Below are 25037 nucleotides of genomic sequence, written 5' to 3' on the forward strand. Positions count from 1 at the left end.
TTAAGGAATTTTTGTAACCAAACTGGTTATGAGCCCCATTCACTTCCAGAGTATTCTTTTTCCTACTATGGAAGTGATTGCGGTTTATGATCGACATTCCTCAAAACATCTCCCTTCATGTTTATCAAAACAAAGACATTTATACAGGTTTATAACAACATGACAGTGAGTAAATGATGACAGAATTTTCATTTTTGGGTGAACTATCCCTTAAAGGGGACCAGTGAGGGAAATGACTTAAATCTCTTTATGATGTGGACCCCTGCATCTACACAGTCATCATTATGATCTATAAACTAAAGAACAGAGACATCATAAGGAGATTCATAAGAGTCTTGATGACATCATTCATAACACAACCAGTCCACACCCTTCATGAAAGAAACGTTTTCTACCCATTCTTTAGTAAAAGATGCTCTCTGAAGGAGGAAACTCTTAACTTGGAACTTTTAGGAGATCTTTAAGTGGTTGTGAGGTTTGTCAGTATACTGTACAGGTTTTATGTCATTGAGACAACAACAGCTCTTTAACCTTCTAATGAATCTAAAGATGCTGTTTTAATCTAAGAGCGGTTGCTATGACGACAGCATGAAAAGAGCTAGTTAGTGTCGCACCACTTTAAACCACAAGATATCATTTTCACCACTAGATGTTGCCAAACAACAACAAAGCGGTGGTAAGATGATGCTGTGAAAGATGTGATGGGAGTTGTAGTCTTCACTTCCACCACTGATGGAAACCAATCTAACGGGACAAATCTATGTTTATAAATAAATAAAGTTTATACAAATAAACAAGACGTGTCATAAACTGCACAAACACACACACACACAGGGTGGAGTATCCAAACACAACATTAATGAGTCGATCCAACAAACAGAGCAGGTAGATCCAGAAAACAAGCCAAGATTCAAACCATGAAACTAAAATACAATAGCAAGACCTAGCAAAGATTGACTGAATAAACAGGTTTAAATAGACTGAGTTGACAAGAAGAAGAATGAGTTAGTTACTGGTGGATGTAATGAGTCCAGCAATGAATTATGGGTAATGTAGTGTAGTACGGCAGTAAGGGTCATGTGGGCACTTCTGGTGGAGCACAAGGCCAGATTAACGTTGATTCTATTGGACATTTGAATACAAAAATATGACATATTGTTTCTTTAATAAACTCCTGAAACTTCAAGAACAAAAACACTCATTCATTTTTCAACTTTCTCTCTCTCTCTCTCTCTCTCTCTCTCTCTCTCTCTCTCTCTCTCTCTCTCTCTATCTCTGTAGAGTCCCCAGTAGATGGCATCATGGACTTTCCTGTCTTAGGTCTGATGTGTAAATGTAAAGCTGAGTTTTGGGTTCTGCATGAGAGGTTCTAGTTGACTCCTCCTGCGGAAACACTTCACTTCTGGTGTGAAACTGGTTGAGCTGAAGTGCATCTAATAGAGGAACTAACACACAAACAAACACACACACACACACACACACACAAACACCACTACACACTCCTGTTTGAAACACACAGGTTTAGTTCAACGCTTTCTTACAGGAGTTGATGGTGTGTTCAGCCACAATGACAGAGTGTTGTCAAACAGGTAAGATTGAGTTAACTTCATCTAAACTTATCTCAACTAAACCCTGCTTGTCTTTGATCATCACTAATAAGGAAATAAGATGATCATTGAGTTTTAAATGTTTGACCTTTACTGTTACTTCAGATGGTAATATTACCAGCAGTATTCAGATTAAATGCATGTATGATGTGATGAATGAATCTTATCTATAGATGTATGCATGAATTGGTTTGATGTAAAGTAGGCTGATGGACAGTCTTGGAGTTTGAGACGTTTTGCTTTGTGTTGTGCCGATGAGTGTTTATAATGTGTAATAATAATGATGTAAATAAACAGGTTTACTTCAGGATCTGATCCATGTAGGGTTATGTGTTCCTATAGTTTAGTGGTAGAGTAAAAAGGATGTGGGTTTAATCTCAGGAACTCATCAAATGATAAATGATTATACATTGTAAATACATTTGGATAAAAGCATCTGCCATGAGAAACATTGTGCATAACAAAATCCTCGGTCCAAACATTTTATTGCTCTTTTATATCTCTGAAGTTCTGTTTACATTTAATTAAATATGTTTGCATGAGAGAAACAGATTTGTTGATCATGTGTGATTGTCACCTATTTCCTAGTTGGCTTTCCATTCGTTTTGCTTTACATTATCACTTATGTTTTAGAGCAAATCACACACACACACACACACACACACACACACACACACACACACGCACATGCACACACACACACACACACACACACACACACACACAAACACACACACACACGCGCACACGCACACACGCACACACGCACACACACACACACGCACACACGCACACACGCACACACGCACACACACACAGAAAGGGCTCAGTGGCCCCTATGGCAACAGATTTCCTGTTATGTAAAGCAGAAGAGTTTTCTGTACGCAGTGAATCTCATTGTTGTGAATTCTGTATGAGATTTATAAAGGATCAGAGTATTATTTTGTTACAGTATAAACACACAAATGTTTGTGTTGATGCAGAACTGTAGTGACCACATGAACGGTAGTGTTAGACATCATCATGTTGTATATTAATGGACTGTATGATGTATGTATGTATACAGTATATATATATATATAAGATGTTCACTGGTTTCCTCTTACATCAGAGTCGTGATGGATCAACACTGATGTTTCTTGGCATATATGATGTCTTACAGTTTTTCTGATTTGCTAAAACACTAAACTCATTCTCTGAACCAAATTCCCAGTAGTGGCCTAAACCCATACATCAAATCATTCAGTCTTCTGGTAAAACCTTAAACGGGTTTAGGTACTTAGACACTGTTTGCATTCTTTTTGTCAAACTCTAAACACAAAACTTCTCACTAAAACACATTTCACACTGCTATGCACTTGTTTTGCAAAAAACACACAGGCAGGCAAAAGTTGAACACGACTATAACACAGTTATCATCAAGTAAACACAACAACAACTCAAAATTCTTCACACTTTTTTCTAATGAATGATTTACCAGTTGTGTGGATTGAGCAACAGATGAAGAGTATGATGAAGAGCAGGACACCAGAGATGATGAATTTGGCAAAATTTTGCAGCTGGACTGACGTGCACACATATTGAAAACTAACTATTACTTGCAGTACTTACAGTGAAATATACACTGAACTAAACCTGTGATAGAGATTTTTGCCAGGTGTGTCATGATATAAAATAATTTGGTATTTTTCTGTATCCAGATGTGCTGTGCTGGATGTTGTGGTTTCTATTTTGTCTAATAGATGTTTTGTAGTTTTTTATTCGATTGACTTGTATGATTTGAAAGTTTTGAGGGGATTGTTTGATTTTGCTAGTCAGGGGTTCTGTGCATTTAGTGTTAAAATTTGTATTTGTCTTTAATTTTTGAGAAAATGAGTGCTGGTCATTTAGAAGAACTGTAATGCACTTTGTTGTTTTCATCAGATTTTACTGTTGAGGAGCAGATGGAGCTTGAACGACTGAAGATGCACAAACAGATCCTGCTGGAGGAAATTGAGGTAGATGAACATCACCAGCACACTGAACATTACTAGTACTGAACATAACCTTTATAACATGCAGGACATAAGTAAGGAATAATTGACGACGGGACGTTTAATTATTGTAAAATAATGGTAATGCAGCACAACGCAAAGTGGATGTTATTATTTTCAAATAATTCAAAGGACTGAAGTCAATAATTCCTCTTATACCACAGTTACACCTACCCGTTCTCACCAAGATGCGTACAAATGACACGCAGTGTGATTATCGTGCAATAGACACGCCAAACTCCGATCCTGCGCGCATATGACACGCCAGTCCCTCCCACTCACCCACACGGCGAATCGTTTCGTGACGTTTCACCCATCGTTTTCTCATTTGTTCTCTGCCCTTCTTTTACCATTTTCGCTTGGGTTTAGGGTTAGATATCACATTTGTTTAAGCAGATTATTTAATATACAGGTTTCTCTATGTTTTTATCTATATTTAAGCCATGGTCGCTTGGAGTTGGGGTTAGAGATGGGGTTTGGGTTAGGATGTCATTTTTATATAACAAAAAGTTGTTCTAACCCTAAACCCAAGCGAAAATGGTAAAAAAAAACAGAAAACAAATGAGAAAACAATAAATAAAACGTCACGAAACGATTCGCCATATAAGTGAATGGGAAGGACTGGCGTATCATATGCACGCAAAATCGGAATTTGGCGTATCTATTGCACGATAATCACACTGCGTGTCATTTGAACGCTTTTTGGTGAGAATGGGTTGGTTACACAGACATTACTCTGGTGATTATTTTAAGACATTTGACACGTCAGGTGTGTGATTATTGAAAAATAATGTATACCTGTGGAACATTTCTCAACCAATCAGAATAAAGCATTCAACAGACCCGTGGTATGACAAATATTAAATATCCCCAGTATAGTGAAGAAACAGTAGCAGAGTTGAGACGTCATTCTGATCATATAAATGTCTACCGTACCTTTAAATGTTTCAGACAAACACACAGCAAAGTTATTTTAACTCAATTTAACCTCGTAAGACATGAGCTTTGGTTTGGTTTGGCTTGCATTTCAGATTTCTTCCAGCTATTTGGGGTTAGGAAGAACCAATAAATAGAAGAACCAAATATTTGTCTTTGAACATAAAGCAGTGTAATTGTCCACACATTTCAGTTACACAGAATTAAGTATTATTGTGCAAAAAATGTGATGTCCATGTATGTGGACATCCGGGTCTTAAATAAAATGTAAAAATATTGTGTTTGCTGATGATTTCTGTCATACATGCTCATAAACATTTACTGTTTCTTAAACGAAAGGCTGCATACTTTGGAGGTCGCATTTGTAGGCTGCATACGTAATCAAGACTGTCAGATTATTAACAATTATAAAGTTTATTATTATACTAAGTTAACAATAAATTGGTGTAATATGTTTAGGATGTGAATGTAATGCTCAGTTATGATTATGTGACCTTGATTGTGAAACAGACAATGTTTGTCATTCAATTTCTTGCTGTTGTCCTTCCTCCCCTCTTGGTTATTTTATTGTCATTTATTGTTTCATTGAATTCACATCTGTTAAGATCATAATCATTTGCTTCATCTGTTGCTATATAATAAAATGTAGTAGACAAATAAAGACCCTACATAAAATAATAACCTTAACCCATTACTATAACTTTACCCTCTCCTTTAAAATATTTAACTATAACCAACTATCAGACTTAGTTTCTTTGATTTACTTTAGCCGCACAATAAATATAAAAAATAAACAAGTAAATATATCTGTGTACAAGAATGTGCAAATAAAATAAAAAGATCACAGAGTAGTTGTTGTTTTTAAATCTGAAGTTCTGAAGATTTTTTGTTGTTGTTGTTGTTGCAGAAACTAAAGAAGCAGATTGAAAACGTCATGGCAGACATTCAGGACTTCAAATCTGCAGAGGACAAGTGAGTAAATATCCACACAAGACATACAGTAAACTCTTACTTAAATGAAAAATGGCCCGTTCTGGTTCTTCATTCTGATTGGATGAAACGCGTTCTAAGCCATGATAAAATACCCCGGTAACCCCACGCTTCACAACGCATTACATAAGTATCACTGCGCCACTGTTCTCTTAAATCATATTTTTATTGTGTCTTTTCTGCGTCTGTGTTGCTTGAGAACTGCGTTCTGTTTCAGTCACACTTGATTCTGAGGAACTACTTTGTTTGGCAGAAGAGTAATATTTGTACTAATATAATTACAACTTATTTATTTGTGTTTTATTTTATAAAATCTTGCTATACATATGAAGTAACCATTTTATAAAAGCAATAAGCCCTGCAAAGCAGTGGTGTTACAGTGCATTTAATAATAGCTAACAGGGTTTTAGGCACTCCGCTTTGCGTAATCTCTAACTACGCGAAGCGGGGCTTATTGCTTTAATAAGTTTGTGTGAAAGGTGATTTATAAAGTCAGTTCAGAGTAAGTACAGGTATCTTCATATTGTGTTGTTATATTGTGTTGCGTGTGTGCAGTTCAGTTTTTGTGATAATAGTGATGATGATACAGAGACAACCCGATATTAAAAGTCATCAAACACTGTTTGGAAGTTTCTTTACATTAAGATGTCAGTGCACTCTAAAAACAAACGGTACTAATAGCACTAAAAGTGGTTCACTAGCTGGTAATCATAGGGGAACCATTTTAAGTGCACCTGTGTAGAACCATATTGTGCTATAAAGAACCATTATGTGGTGCTAGTGGTTCTGTATCACTCCCGGATGGTTCTTCATAAGTTCTTTATACCATGGGTCTGTTGAATGCTGTATTCTGATTGTCTAAGTGATGTTCCATATGGGTGTTGATTATTTTTCAGTAAACCGCACACCTACCATGTCAAATGTCTTAAAAATAGACACCAGAACAATGTCTGTGGTAACCGTGGTATAAGTGGAATAATTGACTCCGGTCCTTTAAATTATTTTAAAATAATGCACACCTGCGGTGAAACTCCACTTTGCCTCGTGCCACATTACCACATTGGGTGTGCATTATTTTCTTATAATTCAACGGCCCGTCGTCAATTATTTCTTACTTATAGCACTTAAAATGGTTCCTATATGATTACGAGCTTTTAGTGCTATTTAGCACAATTTTTTTAGAGTGTGGGGTTTAATATTTAAGACGGGTTTAAATCATCCATCTCTGTTTCTGTAGTAAAACACTGGAGAGAGAGAAACGCTTGTGTAGTGGAAAGAAGAAGTTTAACATGGACCCCAAGAAGGTGAGTGATGATGATGATGATGATGATGAAGTTTGTTTCCAGCGTGTGATGATGTCATTAAGAATAAAGTGGAAAGTCTCACCTTCTCAGACTTGAGGTTTCATTGCTCTTCTATAGACTCACTGTTTGCATGTGTCTGTGGTCAGAAGATCTAAAGACGAGGCTCATGTTTGTCTTATTTTAGTGGTGATGAGTGATATTTAGATCTGTCTGTCTGTCTGTCTGTGTTCATGAGGAGGGAGGTGAGAAACAGAAGGTGTTTGCTGAGCAAAGGGAGGTTCACTTTCATGTTGCCACCCTTTTGGTTTTTCTTGTTCTGAATGTTTGTGGTTTTGTCAGATGAAGGGCAAAGACCACTGTGAGCTCCTGTGAAGAGACGAGACACCAGATTTAGTATATCATTAAAAACCCTCTTGTGTGTGTGTGTTTATGTAAGATTGATGTGATGATTGTATCTGTGTTTCAGGGAATGAAGTATCTTGTTGAGAATGAGCTTTTGGTTTGGAAGGCAGAGCGAGTGGCAGAATTTCTTTATAAAGAGGAAGGACTGAATAAGACGGCCATCGGTGATTTCCTGGGGGAGAGGTGACACACACACATAACAACACAATAACACAAACACAACACTTCCCAGCAAGCAGAAACCAAGACAGTGAAATTCTTTTAAGCGTATACACATCATCTATTCTTTGGCTACAGTTAGACGTCCATTAGACTTTGACTGACAGCCCAGAATTTGTCTTGTTGCTTGTTGGGTTCATGTTACAGTTTTTCTGATTTGCTAAAACACTAAACTCATTCGCTGAACCAAATTCCCAGTGGCCTAAACCCATACGTCAAATCATTCAGTCTTCTGGTAAAACCTTAAACGGATTTAGGTACCCTGATGAAAAAAACAATAAAACCATTACAGACAATTCTAATGGTTTCCATTAAAATATATAAACCATTACCTTTTACAATTAAAACACTGTAGTGTGTTTGGAACCATGTTCCATTAGAACCAATACATAGAACCAATAAAACCAATAGAATTTCTGTGATGGTGTGTATTGTTTTTTTATCAGGGTAGTTAGTCACTGTTTGCACTCTTTTTGTCAAACTCTAAACACATTTCACACAGCAATGCACTTGTTTTGCAAAAACACACGCAGGCAAAAGTTGAACACGACTATAACACAGTTATTATCAAGCAAACACAACAACAACTCAAAATTCTTCACACTTTTTCTAATGGGTGTTTAACCAATTGTGTGGATTGTAAACAGTCTGAGTGGGAGATGAAGAGTATGAGGAGAAGAAGGACACCAGAGATGATGCATTTGGAAAACTTTTGCAGTCCTGCATATATTACTTGCAGTACTTACAGTGAAATGTTCACTCAACTAAACCTGTAATAGAGATTTTTGTCAAGTGTGTGTTATATAAAATAATCATTTATTCTTCTGTATCCAGATGTGCTGTGCTGAATGTTGTGGTTTCTATTTTGTCTAACAGATGCTCTGTAGTGTTTAATATTATAGACTTATGTGTGTTTGATTTAAAAGCTTGGTTTGATTTTGAGTCCAGCTGAAATGGTTTTGATGGGATTGTTCGATTTTGCTTAAGGAGTCAGGGGTTCTGTAGTCCGCTCAATTTCATTTTCCTTCAGTTCTACGTCTGGGATTTCGGTCTATTCTAGCGGTTCGAGGAATAAAATTTTTGTATGACCATTAGCGAACAGTGGGAGTGGCTGAGAACGATGGCGTTGATGTTGTGTGTCGTTGTGCGTCAACGACCAGAGCGGTGTTTTGTTAATGATTAGACTCAGCTTCGACAGTTGACTGAATACATCATTGTTCTGAGTGTAAATTTGATGAACAAAACCTGCATCTCTCATTGACAGACATCTTTTTCTAAACAATCCTCTGATCATTCGGACTTGTTGTTTCCGGCCGGTTTCGGAGCATGATATACATCATGGCCACACATTAGGGATTGCCTATGGCAGATCCTGAGTGACTCTGGGCAGATCCAATAGTGTTGAACTTTAACAGAGAACCCGCCTACAAGGAAGTAAACGTTTCTCAATGGAGAGAGGCCAGACTCTCTGTACAAATGAAATGAATGAGAGTCTGGTAGAAGCAGGGGTTCTGTGAATTTAGTGTTTAAAGGGGACATTTTTTAAGAGGTAAACTAAATCTTTGGTGTCCTCAGAGTACGTATGTGAAGTTTTAGCTCAATATCATCTAGATAATTTATTATAGCATGTTTAAATTCACACTTTGTAGGTCTGATCAAAAATTTGCAGTTTTTTGGTGTGTCCTTTAAAATGCAAATGAGCTGATCTCTGCACTAAATGGCAGTGGTGTGGTTGGATCAGATTAATGGGCGGTATTATTATAATAAGATCCCCTTCTGACATCACAAGGGGAGACAAATTTCAATTCACTATTTTTTACATGCTTGCAGAGAATGGTTTACCAAAACTAAGTTACTGGGTTGATCTTAATCACATTTTCTGGATTGATAAAAGCACTGGAGAGCCAATTATAGCACTCAAACATGGACAAAAGTCTGATTTTCATCATATGTCACCTTTAATGTTTAAGAAATGAGTGCTGGTTTCAAGAAATGTGTTTAAGCCATTCAGAAGAACTGTAATTTAATTCTGATCACTTTATGACTGAAATATCTAAGATTTAAAAATATATAAATAAATGTTGAGTATGTGAGGTTCATTAGTTTCTAAAACTGAGACATGAGGTATGTTTTTGACTGTAGAGAGGACATGAACCTGCAGACACTGAAAGCATTTGTGGACCTTCATGAGTTCTCACATCTGAATCTGGTTCAGGCATTACGGTGAGAAGACAAACACACACACACACACGCACGCACGCACACACATGCACACACAGACTGATGTTTAATAAGTCCTCTATGGTTTCTGCAGGCAGTTCTTATGGAGTTTTCGTCTGCCAGGTGAAGCTCAGAAGATCGACCGGATGATGGAGGCGTTTGCTACTCGTTACTGTAACTGTAACTCAGGTGTCTTTCAGTCAACAGGTAAACTCATCACTATCCTTAACTAGAATCTTCATAGACATGAGCGAGAGGTCACTTGTACATGTGGGGTTTTCTTCAATATTTTTAATGAAATTTTTAATGACACATTTGAATATAAATGTGCATGCTGTTCTTCACCACAGTCTTTTATCTTCAGACACCTGTTATATTCTGTCATTTGCCATCATCATGCTGAACACGAGTCTTCACAACCCCAACGTCAAGGACAAAACCCCATTAGAGCGATTCATCAGCATGAACCGAGGAATTAACAACGGAGAAGATCTGCCGAATGACCTGCTGACGGTGAGAAACCAATCGGCTTTAGTCCTCGCTGGTCACAGGAGTTGTGTTTGTTGTTGTGTGAGAGGTCTTCAGGTATCCTAGTAAATGTCATTGAGTGTGTTGTGTAAAATGTTGTGCGTTTGAACACACACACACACACACACACACACACACACACACACACACACACACACACACACAGATAAAATGTGTACCATGTAATGCACTGTAAGTGTCCACCTATCAAATCTGTTTGTTTTTTCAACATACACCATCAGAATCTGTACAACAGCATTCGTAATGAACCCTTCAAGATCCCAGAAGATGACGGAAACGATCTGACGCACACATTCTTCAATCCTGACCGAGAGGGTTGGTTACTGAAACTAGGTAACTCAAATCTCTTTATCTTCTGTAGCTCATAAGAGTTTAAAGTGTTAAAGAAGATGTTGATGTTTAATAATGAGCTACAGATTAAAAAAACATTTTGTGTCCGCAGGCGGGCGAGTGAAGACGTGGAAGAGACGCTGGTTCATTCTCACTGATAACTGCCTTTATTACTTTGAATTTACCACAGTAAGTAGGCTACTATGAAAAGTTTCTGTCAGTTATTGTGAATCAGAACGATGAAGATGAGATGAATGTGTTTTTTTAGGATAAAGAGCCGCGAGGGATTATTCCTCTGGAGAATCTGTGTGTAAGAGAAGTCTCCTTCCCTCGGAAACCGGTGAGAACATCTCAACACACAACACAGTTTCACCATCATCGTATCTCACATTACATTCGTTTTACAGTTACACAATGACAATCATTTGTTCCAGTCATAAATATGACCGCATGAGTTTCAGTACTGAAAAGAATCAGAATTACAATCAAAACTAAAAGTAGAAATCTGATGTGTTACATTAGGGAAGAGCAGGGGTTAAAGTACCATTTTTCAGAGAAACGTCATTAATATCAGCTGTCATTTTAATCAAATGTGAAAGGACTTCAGTATAATTTCACTTTGAACATAAGTACTACATTGTTACTCTTGACCCTGTCAGCTGGGACGAAAGTAACACAACAAACAAGATAGATTGTTTTTATTAAATATACATGACTATGAGCTTGTTAATATGTAACTGAAAACAGATTTTGTAATTTATCTTTGTAAAAAATAATGAAATTACATTTTCATTTTAAATGTCAGTTTCATCAAATGTTTCAAAACCCGACAGTACAAACTTGAATTGTTGAAAATAAAGCATTTTTTTTAAATGATAAACACTATAAAATTAAATTAAATTAAATGTTCAACATAATGCAACAGTAGCAGCTGGACAAAAGTATCAAGTGTTACTTTTATGTCGACAGGAACGCCTGACATTTAAACCCAATTTCTTTTATTTTGAAAAACTCTGAGAAGTCAAACTTCTGGATGTGTTAGAGGACTAAATAATCTGTAAATTGATCAGTACTGTAACACAGAACCAGAAAAAAATGACCGCTTTAGGAATTTACTTATAATGGTTGAAAACAGCTTTCTGGAGCTACACGTGCAAAACGATGACGAAATAACACAATATTTGTCAGCTCTGTCAAGAGTTTGTGTGCTAAAGATGCTGTCATAGTTTGAAATGCAAATGTAGTCAGGGGTCGGAGAAAATCACTTTGTTACTTTCATCCTGTGTTACTTTTGCCCCAGTTCTCTCCTAATGAGGAAGTGTAGACATACACTGTAAGTGCAGATGTTTTGTGACCTGTGTAAAGCACTGACTCTGTGTGTGTGTGTGTTTGTGTAGTATTGTTTAGAGTTGTATAACCCCAACAGCAAGGGTCAGAAGATCAAGGCATGTAAGACAGAAACAGACGGTCGTGTTGTTGAAGGGAAACATCAGTCATATATGATCTGTGCTGGATCAGCTGAAGAGAGAGATGATTGGATAGAATCAATCAGGTGTTGTTAAAATCATTAATCACAACTCTCTCTCTCTCTCTCTCTCTCTCTCTCTCTCTCTCTCTCTCTCTCTCTCTCTCTCTCTCTCTCTCTCTCTCTCTTTATACACTGAACAAAATTATAAACATATTTTGATTTATTTGAGTTTAAATCAACACAAAATGGCCTTTTATTGAGGCCAGCCTAAGGCACACCTGTGCAATAATCAGTATCTTGATATGCCACAGCTGTTAGGTGGATGGATTATAAAGGAGAAGTGAAGAGTTTGGTTCAAAAACACAATAAATCCATTTTGACTAATTTGGGTAAAAACATGTTTTCTATACCAAGAAAGTGACAAGATGAAAACCACTTATTTTCTGTTACAAACTTTTACATAGAATCTTTAGGTTATAATAACATTCATTATTATGACATTTATTATTAAACATTATAATTAATATGATTTTTAAAGATTTATTATAAAAACTGTTTATTTTTTATTTTTTAAGTTTTTTTTAAATGCTATAAATCTATTGAATCAATGTAAACTATATATATTTTTTAAGTAACAAAGTAAGACTTATGACAACCTCTAAACTTGGTCAACACTAATAATACCATTAATACAGGCACTGGACCAAAAATTCATTCAGTTAGTCATCGCTCCCAAAATAAATTCAACAGGTCGTCTTGTTAATGCTATAAATAATTACAACAACAACAAAATGTCATCATGAACAACAACATCACATTAGATCACAGAATGTCTAAAATTACATTTCCCTTACATTCAACTTCCAAATGTGCATTCATTCGGCGGTATACACACATTTAAAAATAAACATCAATTCATCAAAACACTTACTTTGTCATATTAAGAACACTGCTGTTATACTTGGGACATCGTCGCTGAACTTTTTTGACTGCGATCAGCTGTAAAATGTTTTGGTCCTGTTCGATTTCCGTTGACTTTGAGTAAAATAATGTAAAGTTTTTCATAAGATCCTCTTGGGTCAATGTGTTAGCACGACAGAAGCTTGTGTGAGAACAAACAACAGCCGGCATTCCCTTCGCCCGAGTGCCTCTCGCGTAAATTATTCAATTTTGATGGGTTACATTTCTTCAATGTCACAGAAAACCACCACAGCTTTATCAATGCCATCAAAGTATTATTTTGTTTTTGTTTGTTTGTTGATCATGAAGTACAAAGGAAATGTTTACAGTGTGTGGAATGGTGCACTGTGATTGGTTAAGTGGATTTATTGCATTCTGCAGAAAAGAAGGAGTGGCGTTTAATACTTTTAAGGGAAAAAATGGAGAAAAGATGACAGAATAACAAAGCAGATATTGGATTTGGTGTAAAATGAAAAATTGACTTTTTAATACTGACCTGATATAATACTGATTTTGGCGGTAACTCATTTGTCTTTTAAATGGCGTTTATCGCGCTTTGGAACCAAACTCTTTAATTGCTCACTAACACAGATTAAGACAGATTTATGAACAATATTTAAGAGAAAATGTGTACATAGAAAAACTGTAAGATCTTTGAGTTCAGCTCACAAAAAATGGTGACAAAAATAAAAGTGTAGTGTTTATAATTTTGTTCATTGTACTTCCAGCTCCATAAAATCGTACTACATTTATACTTTGATCGAGTGATGTTGATGTTGTGTAATAAATGTGTTATGTTGTGTTTTCTCAGGGCGAGCATCACCAAAGATCCATTTTATGATCTGGTGTCGGTCAGAAAGAAGAAGGTCATCAATAAAGTGCCTGAGAATTGAGACGGATGATGTGAGGTCAAAACGACATCATCTGTGATTTACTGACCATCCAGCACTGTGTTTCTCTCTCTGTCCGTGTGTATTATGAAGAGGAGTAATAATCTGATCATCAGCACAGTCATGTGATGTTATTGAAAGAGACATCCACTGAAGAAATCAAAAGACTTTCTTATAGTTTCATTTTAAGAGTTATTCTGGTGAAGTGACACAAACCAGTAATGTGTCTCAGTGCTGTTGTGTTTCATTCAGGTGGATTTCATCTAATGCTGCACAATCACACATATAAAGAAACTGCCGTGTATTTAGTATCAAGTGTTTTGAATGTAAAATATTGTTGTACATATTATGGATCATATCAGAGTTGTTTTATTTAATTCAAATTCCCATAATGGTTTTGTGTTGTTGTTGTCATTAAAGGTTAAGCGTGAGAAATGAAGAGCGTCTTTATACACAAAACAAACACACAAGTGAGCTGTGAGGTTTTGAGTTGTGGTTTTGTAGGAGCTTCATGGTCTTAAACATCAAAGTCTGAGTATCTGTTAAAGTTCACGGCTCGATGAAGATTTGACAGATCCGATCGGTCTGATATAACTTTAACTTTATTTATATACTGTAGCACCATTAACAACAACTGATGTTGACCGATGTGCTGTGTGCAATTAATATCAATTCAGTCGCAGTAAATAACATCAAATCCATCATCAATAAGTATTCAAACAGATCTTCAGAGATGTGATGTCGTTCAGTTTTAGAGGAAGTTGATGTTGAAGTGTTTGAATCAGAAGGGAAGCGGCGCTGTGGATGAAGGCGAAGTCTTTCATTTGAGCTTTATTCACGCAACAGCAGAAATTAAAGAGGAAACGTGAAATGACCTCATAACTCTCACTTCCTCTCCATCCAAACACACATCTACTGAACATCATCCTATCATTTTACATTACAAACCGGCCTGTCCAATACAACATCTGTGTTAAAGAGTGCTCAATAAAGGGATAGTTCATCCAAAAATTAAAATTCTGTCATCATTTTCTCATCCAATTCTGTATGAATTTCTTTGTTTTGATGAACACTAAAGAAGATAATTTGATAAATGATGATGAGCACACAGCTGATGGTAACCATTGACTTAGTAGGAAAAACAAATACGATGGAATTCAGTGGGTACCATCAACTGTGCGCTTACAATCATTTATTAAAATATCATCATCATTTATACTTTTATCAGCTCAAATGCATATTAGTCTGGGACTAGAAGAAGCAGAAACCTCCCCAAAATGTGTTAAATAGCAAGTACACCAAAATGTGTAAATCTTAACACATCCTTTTTGTGTGTATGTGCATAATGGGTCAGCTGTGGATTTCTTTAATTCAATATCAGACTTAATCTCCTTCACACCTGTCAGTAACCACATCCTTGCTTAACGTTGTTGCAGTCGATTTAATCCATAGATCCGTTTTGTGGTTAGAGGCGTTGCAGCAGAAACACAAACACACATCCGGTCAAACCGAGTCACACTGAATTAAAGAGGAACTAAAAACATCTCAGATCTCTGATTCACCAGCAGAGGGTGAAATGAGACTATAACAACACTGTGTGTGTGTACTCGTATATGTGGTGTATTTTAATGACAAATGTGTACACAATAACAACATAAACGTGCTTTTACTGTGTCCTTGTAAACCAAATGGTTTAAGGCCAAAATACTAAACATATTTTTTTTTATAAATGAATGAGTGGTTAAAATATACAATTTGTGCAGTATAAAACACACGTGTGTTTGTGTCTGTGTGTAACACACACATGCTTGTATTTATATCATAGGGGAGACATTTCTTGGAAGTATTTTATTATCTTATATTGTTATTTTACATGGAAATACAAAATATTGATTTCACCTGTTTGTATAGCGCAAACCTTCTGCAATGAGAACCTGTTTCCATGTCAAGACCTTTGTGGATCTGACACACAAAAGATCTGAATCTGACAATAAACGCTGTGAAACTGACTTTCATAATAGTATTTTTTCCTACTATGGAAGTCAATGGTGCTTCTGTTTCCTGCTTCATTACAAATATCTTCCTTAGCAGAACAAAGACATTTTTATTGGCTTGTAACAACAAATAATAATGTCAGAATTTAAATTTTTGGCAAACTATTGAGTAAAGTATCTCAGCTGAGAAACTGTTGACTACACATCTGTCCACATATAAAATCAACTTTATAAAGAGCTGAAACTGTGAATTTCATCATCAGTTTCTCTCTTCTGAATGATAAACTAATGTATGTGCTCAGTTTCCGTCATGATGTCTTGTAGAAAAGACTTCAGAAACACAAATCATCAAAAAAGTGTTACAATGTATATATTTAAATATATTTAAAGTCCCCCTGTAGTTGATCATTTTCTCACTTAAAACTCATTTTTGAGCCTCACAGCATATGTCAAACTTTTACCTGTCACAGTAATTTCTTCAAGCTTTAAAACAGCACGAATGTAACTCTACACCCTTAAGGGGGTTGCACACCAAACACACAGCTCAGCGCCGCGTCTACTGCACAGTAAAGTGCACATTAAATAGCGCAAGCTTAGTCAGATAGCGTCTACTTCAAAATGCAAAATATACGTTAGCAGCCAATGTTAATCGTTAATGATTTTGGACAAATATGATGTTATTTAAAGTTAAACTATGTGAGTGGCACTCTGTGAAGCTGGGCGCCGCAGACAGGCACCACCTGTTGGCGCCGGTGTGCGTATACTCACAGAAAACAATGTGTTCCATTCTTTTAGAACGGCGCGGCGCTGAGAAGCGTGTCCAGTGTGCGACCCCCTTTACAGTACCTGATTTATATTATGCAGATCTGTGAATATGCAAATTAGTCCCCGCCTCCACTCTTTCCACTCAACCTATAAGCTTAGATATAAATGTAAATAGATGTTACATTCGTCAGTTTCAGACACTCAGCGGCTAAGTTTGGTTTCACACAATGCATACATGAACTGTGTGTTTGCAGCACTAATCTTGTTAACAGGTTAAAGATCAATCACACTACACATGTTAGCATCACAAAAGCAGAACTGAAGCAGCAGTACTGAGATCGTTTCACCGCCGGGACTATGCAGCATCCATAAATAATATCTAGAACTCGAACTGATCCACTCGTTCAACTGTGATGATGTGATTGATTGATTACTTGTTTGTGACGTAGGAAACCGAGGCGATATCAAACCGCAGGAGTGACACCTATTTTATGGAGAAAATGCTCACAATGATGTTAAATGATACATTTTTTCAATTCATGATTTTACATTTCCTTTGCTGTGTAGGTGTTAGTACATGTTAATGATATGCAAAAAGTACAAACCCCAGAGTAAACGATGACGCAAGTTATCATCTCCAACTTAAATCTGTTTTCTTGGACTACAACAAACACACGGATTATAGACAGTTTACTTCCTCGGCCTGTTGACGCTCATTATCATAACTCCGCCTGTTTCTGACTCACAGCCTGTAAGTAGTCGATGTTATCATATTTAAAGACTTTACTACTGACTAAACCAGTAGTTTCTTAAACTGTTTCGGCATACGTCCCAACTTGTGAATGGTACACCCTGGCCCCCCCAAAGAAAATATCTAACAAAAAACACTCTAAAACTTAAAATTGTTGCCAATTTTGTTTCCAGTAAGTTACTGTAACTGCCCCATTACAGTACCATAACTGTACATGTTTTTTACAGTATGATGCCCTTACTGCAGTTTCATTTTACAGTATAATACCCTTACTGTAACCCAGTTTAAAAATATATATTGCCTTAAAGGTGAATAGAGCCCGGGTCGCTCATATCGTAGGTCTGTAACACAACCACGGTGTGTTCACATGATAAAAGTTACACGCTTTTCAAGATTGTTAGCTCATACGAAAATTAAAGCAGCTTGTTTTCATTTAAATTCAGCAAGAAACACTCCGAGGAGCGAAATCTTGGCGTCACTAGTGTTTTGAAGTCTTGAGGTCAGAGCTCAAATCTGACGGTCAAGCATTTATCCATAATCCCTTTCTTGTTTCTATCTACAATTCTCAATAAATTATTTACACTGCTGAAAACATGTCACATTTTGAAATTTGTTTTACTGCTAAAAGCATAAAAAATAAAATGTATTTCATTTCATAGATATATTTTATTTTTCTATTTTATATGCTTTTATAACACTGTTTTATTTAACTACAGTAACACTACTGCTGTTGTTTTACAGCAGTCTACCGCAAATTCAAAACATACAGTAAATCACTGTAAATTAAATGTTAATACCCACAATGCAATGCATATTACAGTAATGAACTGGAAAAGAAAATGATGGTATTTTACTGGGCATTTTGTGGTAAGTAACTGTAGAAATTACAGTTAAGTCTAACAGTGAACATAACCTTTTTTAGCAATGAAATCGGTGCTCTTAACAACACCAAACAACAATAAAAACTTGATTTTCACCATAGGGAGACTTTAATTAAAAGAAAGTATTAAATGATTTTAGGAGATACATTCGAAGTTGTGTAGAGGTAAATGTTGTGCGTCCCTTTAGAACATAAAACCCATCACTCTTATGAAAGAGTCCTTAACTTATAATACTTATTTTGCTTTTTTAAATACATTTAAACCTTTTTTTCTTTTTTTTCCCTTTGTCAGTCATTTTAGAGTTCTCGTCTGTCTGTTCATCTGTGGTGTCTGTTTGTTTGGTTGTGTTGTCTGTAGTGTGTGTTTGTTTAGTTGTGTTGTCTGTAGTGTGTGTTTGTTTAGTTGTGTTGTCTGTAGTTTGTGTTTGTTTAGTTGTGTTGTCTGTAGTGTGTGTTTGTTTAGTTGTGTTGTCTGTAATGTGTGTTTGTTTAGTTGTGTTGTCTGTTGTGTGTGTTTGTTTAGTTGTGTCTGTTGGAGCAGATGCTTCCGTAGGAGGTTCATTTTCTTTCTTGGATTTCTTTTTAAAAACACGGGACAAAAACCCACGTTTCTTCTTCGAGCTCTGTTTCTGGAGTCCTTTGGAATCCTCCGAGCCGGTCTTGGATGGTGTTGGGTTTTCCGGTTGTTCATCCAGCTGATCCTGCTGATCCGGCGCAGGTGTTTCCAGTGAATTGAGGAAGACTTCCAGCGTTGAGGTCGGGTTGGGATCTGGGATCTGTCCGAGGGCTAGCAGGTATTTGGGGTTGTGGTATTTGTGTGCCGGTACTTTGCCGCGTGACATGTCTCCTAAATTGACCTGGAAGCGTGAGGTGGTGTTTAAAGGTCGTCGGGTCACTGCTGCCTGTGATAGCGTCCCGGTTTGTGGCGTAGTCAGGTGAAACTCTTTAAAGAGGTCGAGTTTGTCAGAGATGGCGTAAAGTTCACGGAAATCATTATCGTAGAATTCCACCACCTGACCGGACATCAAAGTGATCATGTTTCTATCCATCCGAGAACAACTCCAAGAATAACTGCAAGATAAACACAACATTATATAAGTGTACACACACTTTACATCCTCATAGCTTTAATGTCATCTTTCACCCCAATGCATTCATGTTTCCAGTATATGATGCCCTGTCAGCAGCTACCTGTTTGTTACATTTGTAGGTAACTGCAGGTTTCTATTTCTATTTAAGCAGCGTCATCCGTTTCAGTGTGGAGTTCATTTTTACTTTCCTTTTATATTTGTGATGGCTCAAGCTGTGTTAATTACAGTTTTATCTTGAATATGACTGCTAGAAATAAAATGTACGGCCTGTATCCTTAAAGCTTCTTAGAATCCTCTCAGAGAGCTCCTAATCTATCTTAAAGGGGCCATATCATGAAAATCTTTTTCCATGTTTAGTTAAGTGTTATAATTGAGTCCCCAGCGCTTCTATCAACCTAGAAAATGTGAAAAAGATCAACCCGGTAACTTAGTTTTGGTAAACCATTCTCTGCAAGCATGTGAAAAAAAAGTTGAAATCTGGATGCCGCCTCTTAATCTGCACGTAATGTTCAGCTCATTTGCATTTTAAAGGACACACGCAGAAACAGCTAATTTTTGCTCACACCTACAAAGTGGTAATTTTACCATTATAATAAAATATCTATGTAATGTTTTGAGCTAAAACTTCACATTTGTACTCTGGAGACACCAAAGATGTTTGTGGGCTCATTTCTTTTGTTTCTGATCTCATTGATATGACACTGTAACCAAGAAGTGCATTTTTACAGAAGTGAGATGTGTGTCAGTGAATTAAAGTTGCTGACAAAACACAACCTTCACTTCATCCGTCCTTTTATTATCAGAGGTTAAGATCCAAATGCACTAAAATAAGATCATGTTGATATAAGATTTGATATAATCCAGTAACCACTTTCTTAGTTCCTCTTTCAGTAAGTCTGTCTGTGCTTCAGTGTTCATTATGATGAGTATTTGATTTGAATGTATAAAACCATCATGGAGTCATTCAGGTCTGTCTTAATGTTAATATGAAACAAAAACTGCTACTCAGCATGTTATCATAAAAAAAGGATCTTCACACCAAACGTTAACAGAGCTACATATATGATAATGAGCTGAAGTGTTTCATGTAGTATTTTTGTTTGTTTGTACAGTCATCATTTACATTTAAAAGCTTATAGCTCAAGTAAACTTCAACATGCCATAGTCAACTTTTAACAAATAAAGCATCATTTGTTTGTGGGGCATTTTACTGAAGTATGTCAATGTAAATTTTAAAGATGCCAAATAAAGCATTAAAATAATCTGTTAAATTGTTCTCTGATATCTAAACAGGTTTGTGGCTTTATTACGTGCAAAAATGTTCCAGAGTCAGTTTTCCATGTCCATTTACAACCCTTTGATTTGCCTTTAGACTGAAATGGTCTATTATTACCTTATTTGAAAGGTTCATGAATAATAATGTTGAGCTCTGCTCTGATAGGCTGTTTCTCCTTCAGTAGCTCTGTGTGTGTGTAAACAGATCCTATGTTTGAGTCTGTATCAGATTTTGAGGAATAATCAATTGTTTGGAGATTGTTAGTGGATGTTTCTAAGTGGTAAGTTTGGGGGTTTTCAGTATGGACCTGTAAAAAGTAACGACAATGTCAATAGTAGAACTTCAGGCTAAACGCTAGCATATAGCATTAACTAGCATATAGCATTAACTAGCATATAGCATTAACTAGCATATAGCGATAACTAGCATATAGCATAAACTAGCATATAACGCTAACTCAGCAGTCACAACTTTGTTTTTATCATTGTAATAACAATGTAATTAATTTAATGTGTAATTTAATGTTGGGGCGTATATCTGGACTGTAACGTCACAGTCAGTGTTATGTTGTGATTGGTCTGTTTTCCAGCGGTCTTTTGAGGTTTACATAAGAAGGAGAAAACAATCGTGTTTGAGGCTCACAATATGTCATTAACATGTACACAACTCTTAGTATTCATCTATGCCTATAAATACAGTTTTTTATTCTATGGTACCTTTAATGTCGCACATAAACTAACCTGTATGTCCCAAACACGACCTTATCTCCATCGATCAGCATGTATTTGCTGTGAACGTTTCCTGGGATTTTTCCAAATGACAGATCCAATCCGATGCCCTTGACGGTTCGAGTTCGGACATTCTGTGACACACACACACATCAGATGATTTAATGTTGTTGTGCTTTACTCACTGACACAAACAAAGACAAATCATCAACAGTTTGATGCAAATCACACACAAAATACAAGCAACCAGCACAAAAATCCCACAAAGCTCAGTTAATAAACTCTATGTGCACAATAAATGTGTTTGTGTATCTGTGTGTGTATCTGTGTGTGTGTGTGTGTGTGTGTGTGTGTGTGTGTGTACCTGGTAATTATCACGTTGTGGGGACCAATTGTTAGGAATACCAGTGTTTTTGTGACCTTGTGGGGACATTTTGATGTCCCCATGAGGAAACAAGCTTATAAATCAAGCAAAATAATGTATTTTGAAAATGTGAAGTAGTAGAAGTGTTTCTGTGATGGTTGGGGTTAGTGAATGGGGTAGGTTAGGGGAATAGAATAAACAGTTTGTACGGTATAAAATGCATTACGTCTATGGAATGTCCCCAAAAAACATGGAAACCAGAATTTGTGTGTGTGCGCCTGTGTATCTCTTTGTGTGTTTGTGTGTGTTTACCTTCAGCTCTCTAGCACCAACTTTTAGTCGGTTGCACATGTCGAGAAAGTGTGGAGCTCCCTGCACATCCAGCACTATGTAGACGGGCACACCACGCTTGGATGCATCAAACAGGTCCTGTAGAATCTGTATGTCTGTCAGCAGATCCATCACTATAGCAATCACCTGAACAACACACACAATTATAAATAAAACAGATATTTCCTCAAAAATGAGTTTCAGTCTGTGTTTGGTTAAAGGGTCATACTGTGTGTGTGTGTGTGTGTGTGTGTGTGTGTGTGTGTGTGTGTGTACTCCTGAAATGACACTTACTAAACTTTCAGCTGATATTCACATTTAAAATCAACAGCTGTTCTTATCCAAGAAAATAGATCAAAAGATTTGATTATGTCATTTTTGCTCCGGGTGTCGTGTGACAGAAATGCTATTTTGGAACTGAAAGACAAAGATCTCAACACTCTTTCTGTTTCTGTTTGTTTCTTCTTTTTCTACAGGGCATCTGTATCATTTATATTATTTCTTTATCTTATATCTGTTCCTGGAGGTGAACCTGCTCTTACACACGTCAGTCTGAAATATCTAGATGAGCTTCAGATGATAAAAGTTGAAGCTTAGACTCTGCAGGACTGTGAACCTCGCTGGAGATCTCTGATAGAAAATATCACCAAAATGTGGTTAATGTTTCAACAAAAACATCATCTCTCCACACAAAGGGAAAGTTCAGAGAGAGAGAGAGAGAGACATGTCACTTCAAAGAACAACACTGGAAGTTTAAAGTTTCATTGTTGTCATATTGCACTATAATATTACAATAAAATCAGTGGTGTAGTGCAGGGTATACGCACCCGCCTCTTTATTTGATGGCATGGGGTATACCCACTTCTACTGGGGACATAAATTAAGAGTATACCCACTTCTTCAGTCACCACTATACCACTGAATAAAATACTGCAATACACTATTCATATTATTAAAATAAAAGATGAGGCATTAATCTTTCTCATGACTGATATGTGTTTATGATTCGTCTGAACGCTGTGATACTCATCAGGTTTTTTTCAAACGTTTCCTCAATGTTTCGTAGATCTCAGGTGAAGACTTTAGTTCAATGCACACAATGAGAGGTGTGGCACACATTTCACTTTCACTCTTCTCTATTCTAGAATGTTGCTTTGATTAAATCTCACCTGATTGTTCAGAAAGTCTGAAGTTTAATTATGACTTGTGTGGTTTGAATATGAAGTAACATCTAAATGTTAATGTCTAAATGTTTGCTACAGATCACAAAACACTTTTGTACTTTATCAATTCATCTTTATCTTACTGATAAGAACTACATAAATTTACTATGTTGAGAGTCACTAATCTGTAAATCTAACATTGAACCTCACATATATCACAACACACTGAGAGGATCTCCTTGCATTTAGGAGGTAAGATATTTTTAAAAATGTTTTCTTATAAATCCATTCAACAACTGAACTCACACAACCTTTACAGTCACTCCTATGACGCTTATCAGCAGGAAAAACACACGGATCAAGTCTGAACAAGATCCTGAAATAACCAATAGGGCAAAGATGAGTGATTGTGACACAGCTGCTGGGTGAGGAGCTGAAGGGTTCAAAACTTTAACTATGACATCGTCCTCGTGATTCAGACACTAAACCTCAGATAACTACAACACTGAAGACATTTATGATACAAGTTAATTATTATTTAATGTCTGTTGTCTCTGAATATCATCAGTTGACAGACAGACACATCAATGATGAGGCTTTTATATTTACAAACTATTATAATGCACAGTGAGGATTTACTAGTTTGTGTATTTAATCTATAACTACATTAAACCAACAACATAAGACTAGAACAGAAGTAAGTGTATGTTTACTATGTTAATGATGTGTAAGTGTCACACGTGTTAATGTTTAAGCACACATATCTGCTGACCTTGCAGGATTCTTGGATTAATTTCCTCACAACTTGTCTGATATGCGGGTCGTTTTCTTTGGGTGGGTGTGTGTAGACGGTGATCTGGGTCCCTCCTCTGAAGATCCCGGATGTGGGCCACCCCATATCCAGCGCGGGCACCTCCGTATCCGACATCTCTGGCCAGTATGTGGAGCGCATGGACTTCGAGTCATGGTTTTGCTCTTTGGTCTCCGGTTTTGCTTCTTCCTCGTCGGTTTTATATGTCATAAAAGTGCTGGTGATGGTCTTGAGTTCTCGGGCGGAGAGGAAATCTGTGCTTTTTTCTTCCTTTAGGAGAGTTTTAAAGGCACCGTCTCCGTTTTTGAGAAGCTCCTCGAGCGCTACCCGGTGCCGTTCGCTGTAGTAGAAGCGCGGGTTTGTTTCGGGCACATCGGCGGGCATGAGTCCGTCCTCCATACACAAGATCTGGGAATCTGCCATCTCTCCCGATGCCCTTCCAACACTCAGAATGAATGAATGATTTATGAGAGACTCGTCTGAGTTTACCTGTGTACACGTTGGGCGTGGTTAACTGTTAACTTAAAGCGAAAATTCTTTTCTGAATTGATGACGTCAGATTGGACCTTTCCCTAAGTTCTCCCAAGAAAATAAAAGCAGTATTTTTTCCTAAATGTACATTCTCCAACTCTAAACCGTTCTTCCTAAAACAAAAGAAAAATTACTTGAATGTATTTTTTAGTTTTTAGCATACTAATAAGAAAGCTATAAGGACGATATGATCTGCTTTGATCTCTTCATCTGATCATGCTCAAGTGACGGCCCTTCCTTTGGTTTTTTATTATTTTTATTAATGTTCTTTATTTCTTGTGTTATGTATTCTTGTTTATGTGGTTGTGACTATTATGTATGTTTAATATTCTGTATGGTCTGTGTTCTGTAGGCTCTTTGCAATTAAAAATTAAAAAGAGATATACGAGCAACATTATATGAAGAGTTTGGTTTTCAAATTGAGATAACTCAGGTTTTTTAAATC

At 36.7% G+C, this 25037-nt stretch overlaps 2 protein-coding genes across 3 annotated transcripts; one reads left to right on the forward strand and one right to left on the reverse strand.

The window, feature by feature from the left end:
* Nucleotides 1–1433: 1433 nt before the first annotated feature.
* cyth4b (cytohesin 4b) lies at nucleotides 1434–14347 on the forward strand. Its single transcript, XM_055213598.2, has 13 exons — nucleotides 1434–1589; nucleotides 3531–3604; nucleotides 5484–5548; nucleotides 6804–6870; nucleotides 7337–7455; nucleotides 9634–9714; nucleotides 9806–9918; nucleotides 10076–10224; nucleotides 10482–10593; nucleotides 10703–10779; nucleotides 10859–10930; nucleotides 11988–12142; nucleotides 13830–14347. Exons 1-13 carry the CDS (start codon nucleotides 1550–1552, stop codon nucleotides 13909–13911), a joined length of 1206 nt encoding a protein of 401 aa, XP_055069573.2. The 5' UTR covers nucleotides 1434–1549; the 3' UTR covers nucleotides 13912–14347.
* A 4041-nt stretch (nucleotides 14348–18388) lies between these two features.
* Nucleotides 18389–24650, reverse strand: fam83fb (family with sequence similarity 83 member Fb). 2 transcript variants are annotated; one of them, XR_008646396.2, is made up of 5 exons: nucleotides 24023–24650; nucleotides 22070–22234; nucleotides 21406–21527; nucleotides 20783–20972; nucleotides 19234–19369 (listed from the first exon to the last, which is right to left on the reverse strand). XR_008646396.2 is itself a non-coding variant. In XM_055213596.2 (4 exons), the coding sequence occupies exons 1-4, from the start codon at nucleotides 24482–24484 to the stop codon at nucleotides 18547–18549; spliced, it is 1572 nt and encodes a 523-aa protein (XP_055069571.2). In that variant the 5' UTR covers nucleotides 24485–24650; the 3' UTR covers nucleotides 18389–18546. The 2 variants fall into 2 exon arrangements, 1 of the variants encoding a protein (XP_055069571.2); XM_055213596.2 differs by lacking the exon at nucleotides 20783–20972 and having other exon boundaries at nucleotides 18389–19369.
* Between the last annotated feature and the right edge of the window lie 387 nt (nucleotides 24651–25037).

Source organism: Misgurnus anguillicaudatus, chromosome 8 (assembly GCF_027580225.2).
Source record: "Misgurnus anguillicaudatus chromosome 8, ASM2758022v2, whole genome shotgun sequence".
NCBI lineage: Eukaryota > Metazoa > Chordata > Actinopteri > Cypriniformes > Cobitidae > Misgurnus > Misgurnus anguillicaudatus.

What these genes read in the sequence shown, in the direction of transcription:
- cyth4b (XM_055213598.2), top strand. Translation starts at nt 1,550, where the DNA reads ATGGTGTGTTCAGCCACAATGACAGAGTGTTGTCAAACAG. An exon ending in TTAACATGGACCCCAAGAAG is followed by an intron (nt 6,871 to 7,336) that starts GTGAGTGATGAT and finishes TCTGTGTTTCAG; the next exon opens with GGAATGAAGTATCTTGTTGA. An exon ending in AGGTGTCTTTCAGTCAACAG is followed by an intron (nt 9,919 to 10,075) that starts GTAAACTCATCA and finishes TTTTATCTTCAG; the next exon opens with ACACCTGTTATATTCTGTCA.
- fam83fb (XM_055213596.2), bottom strand. Translation starts at nt 24,484, where the DNA reads ATGGCAGATTCCCAGATCTTGTGTATGGAGGACGGACTCATGCCCGCC. An exon ending in TAATCCAAGAATCCTGCAAG is followed by an intron (nt 22,235 to 24,022) that starts GTCAGCAGATAT and finishes TGTGTTGTTCAG; the next exon opens with GTGATTGCTATAGTGATGGA. An exon ending in GTCGTGTTTGGGACATACAG is followed by an intron (nt 19,370 to 21,405) that starts GTTAGTTTATGT and finishes TTTATCTTGCAG; the next exon opens with TTATTCTTGGAGTTGTTCTC.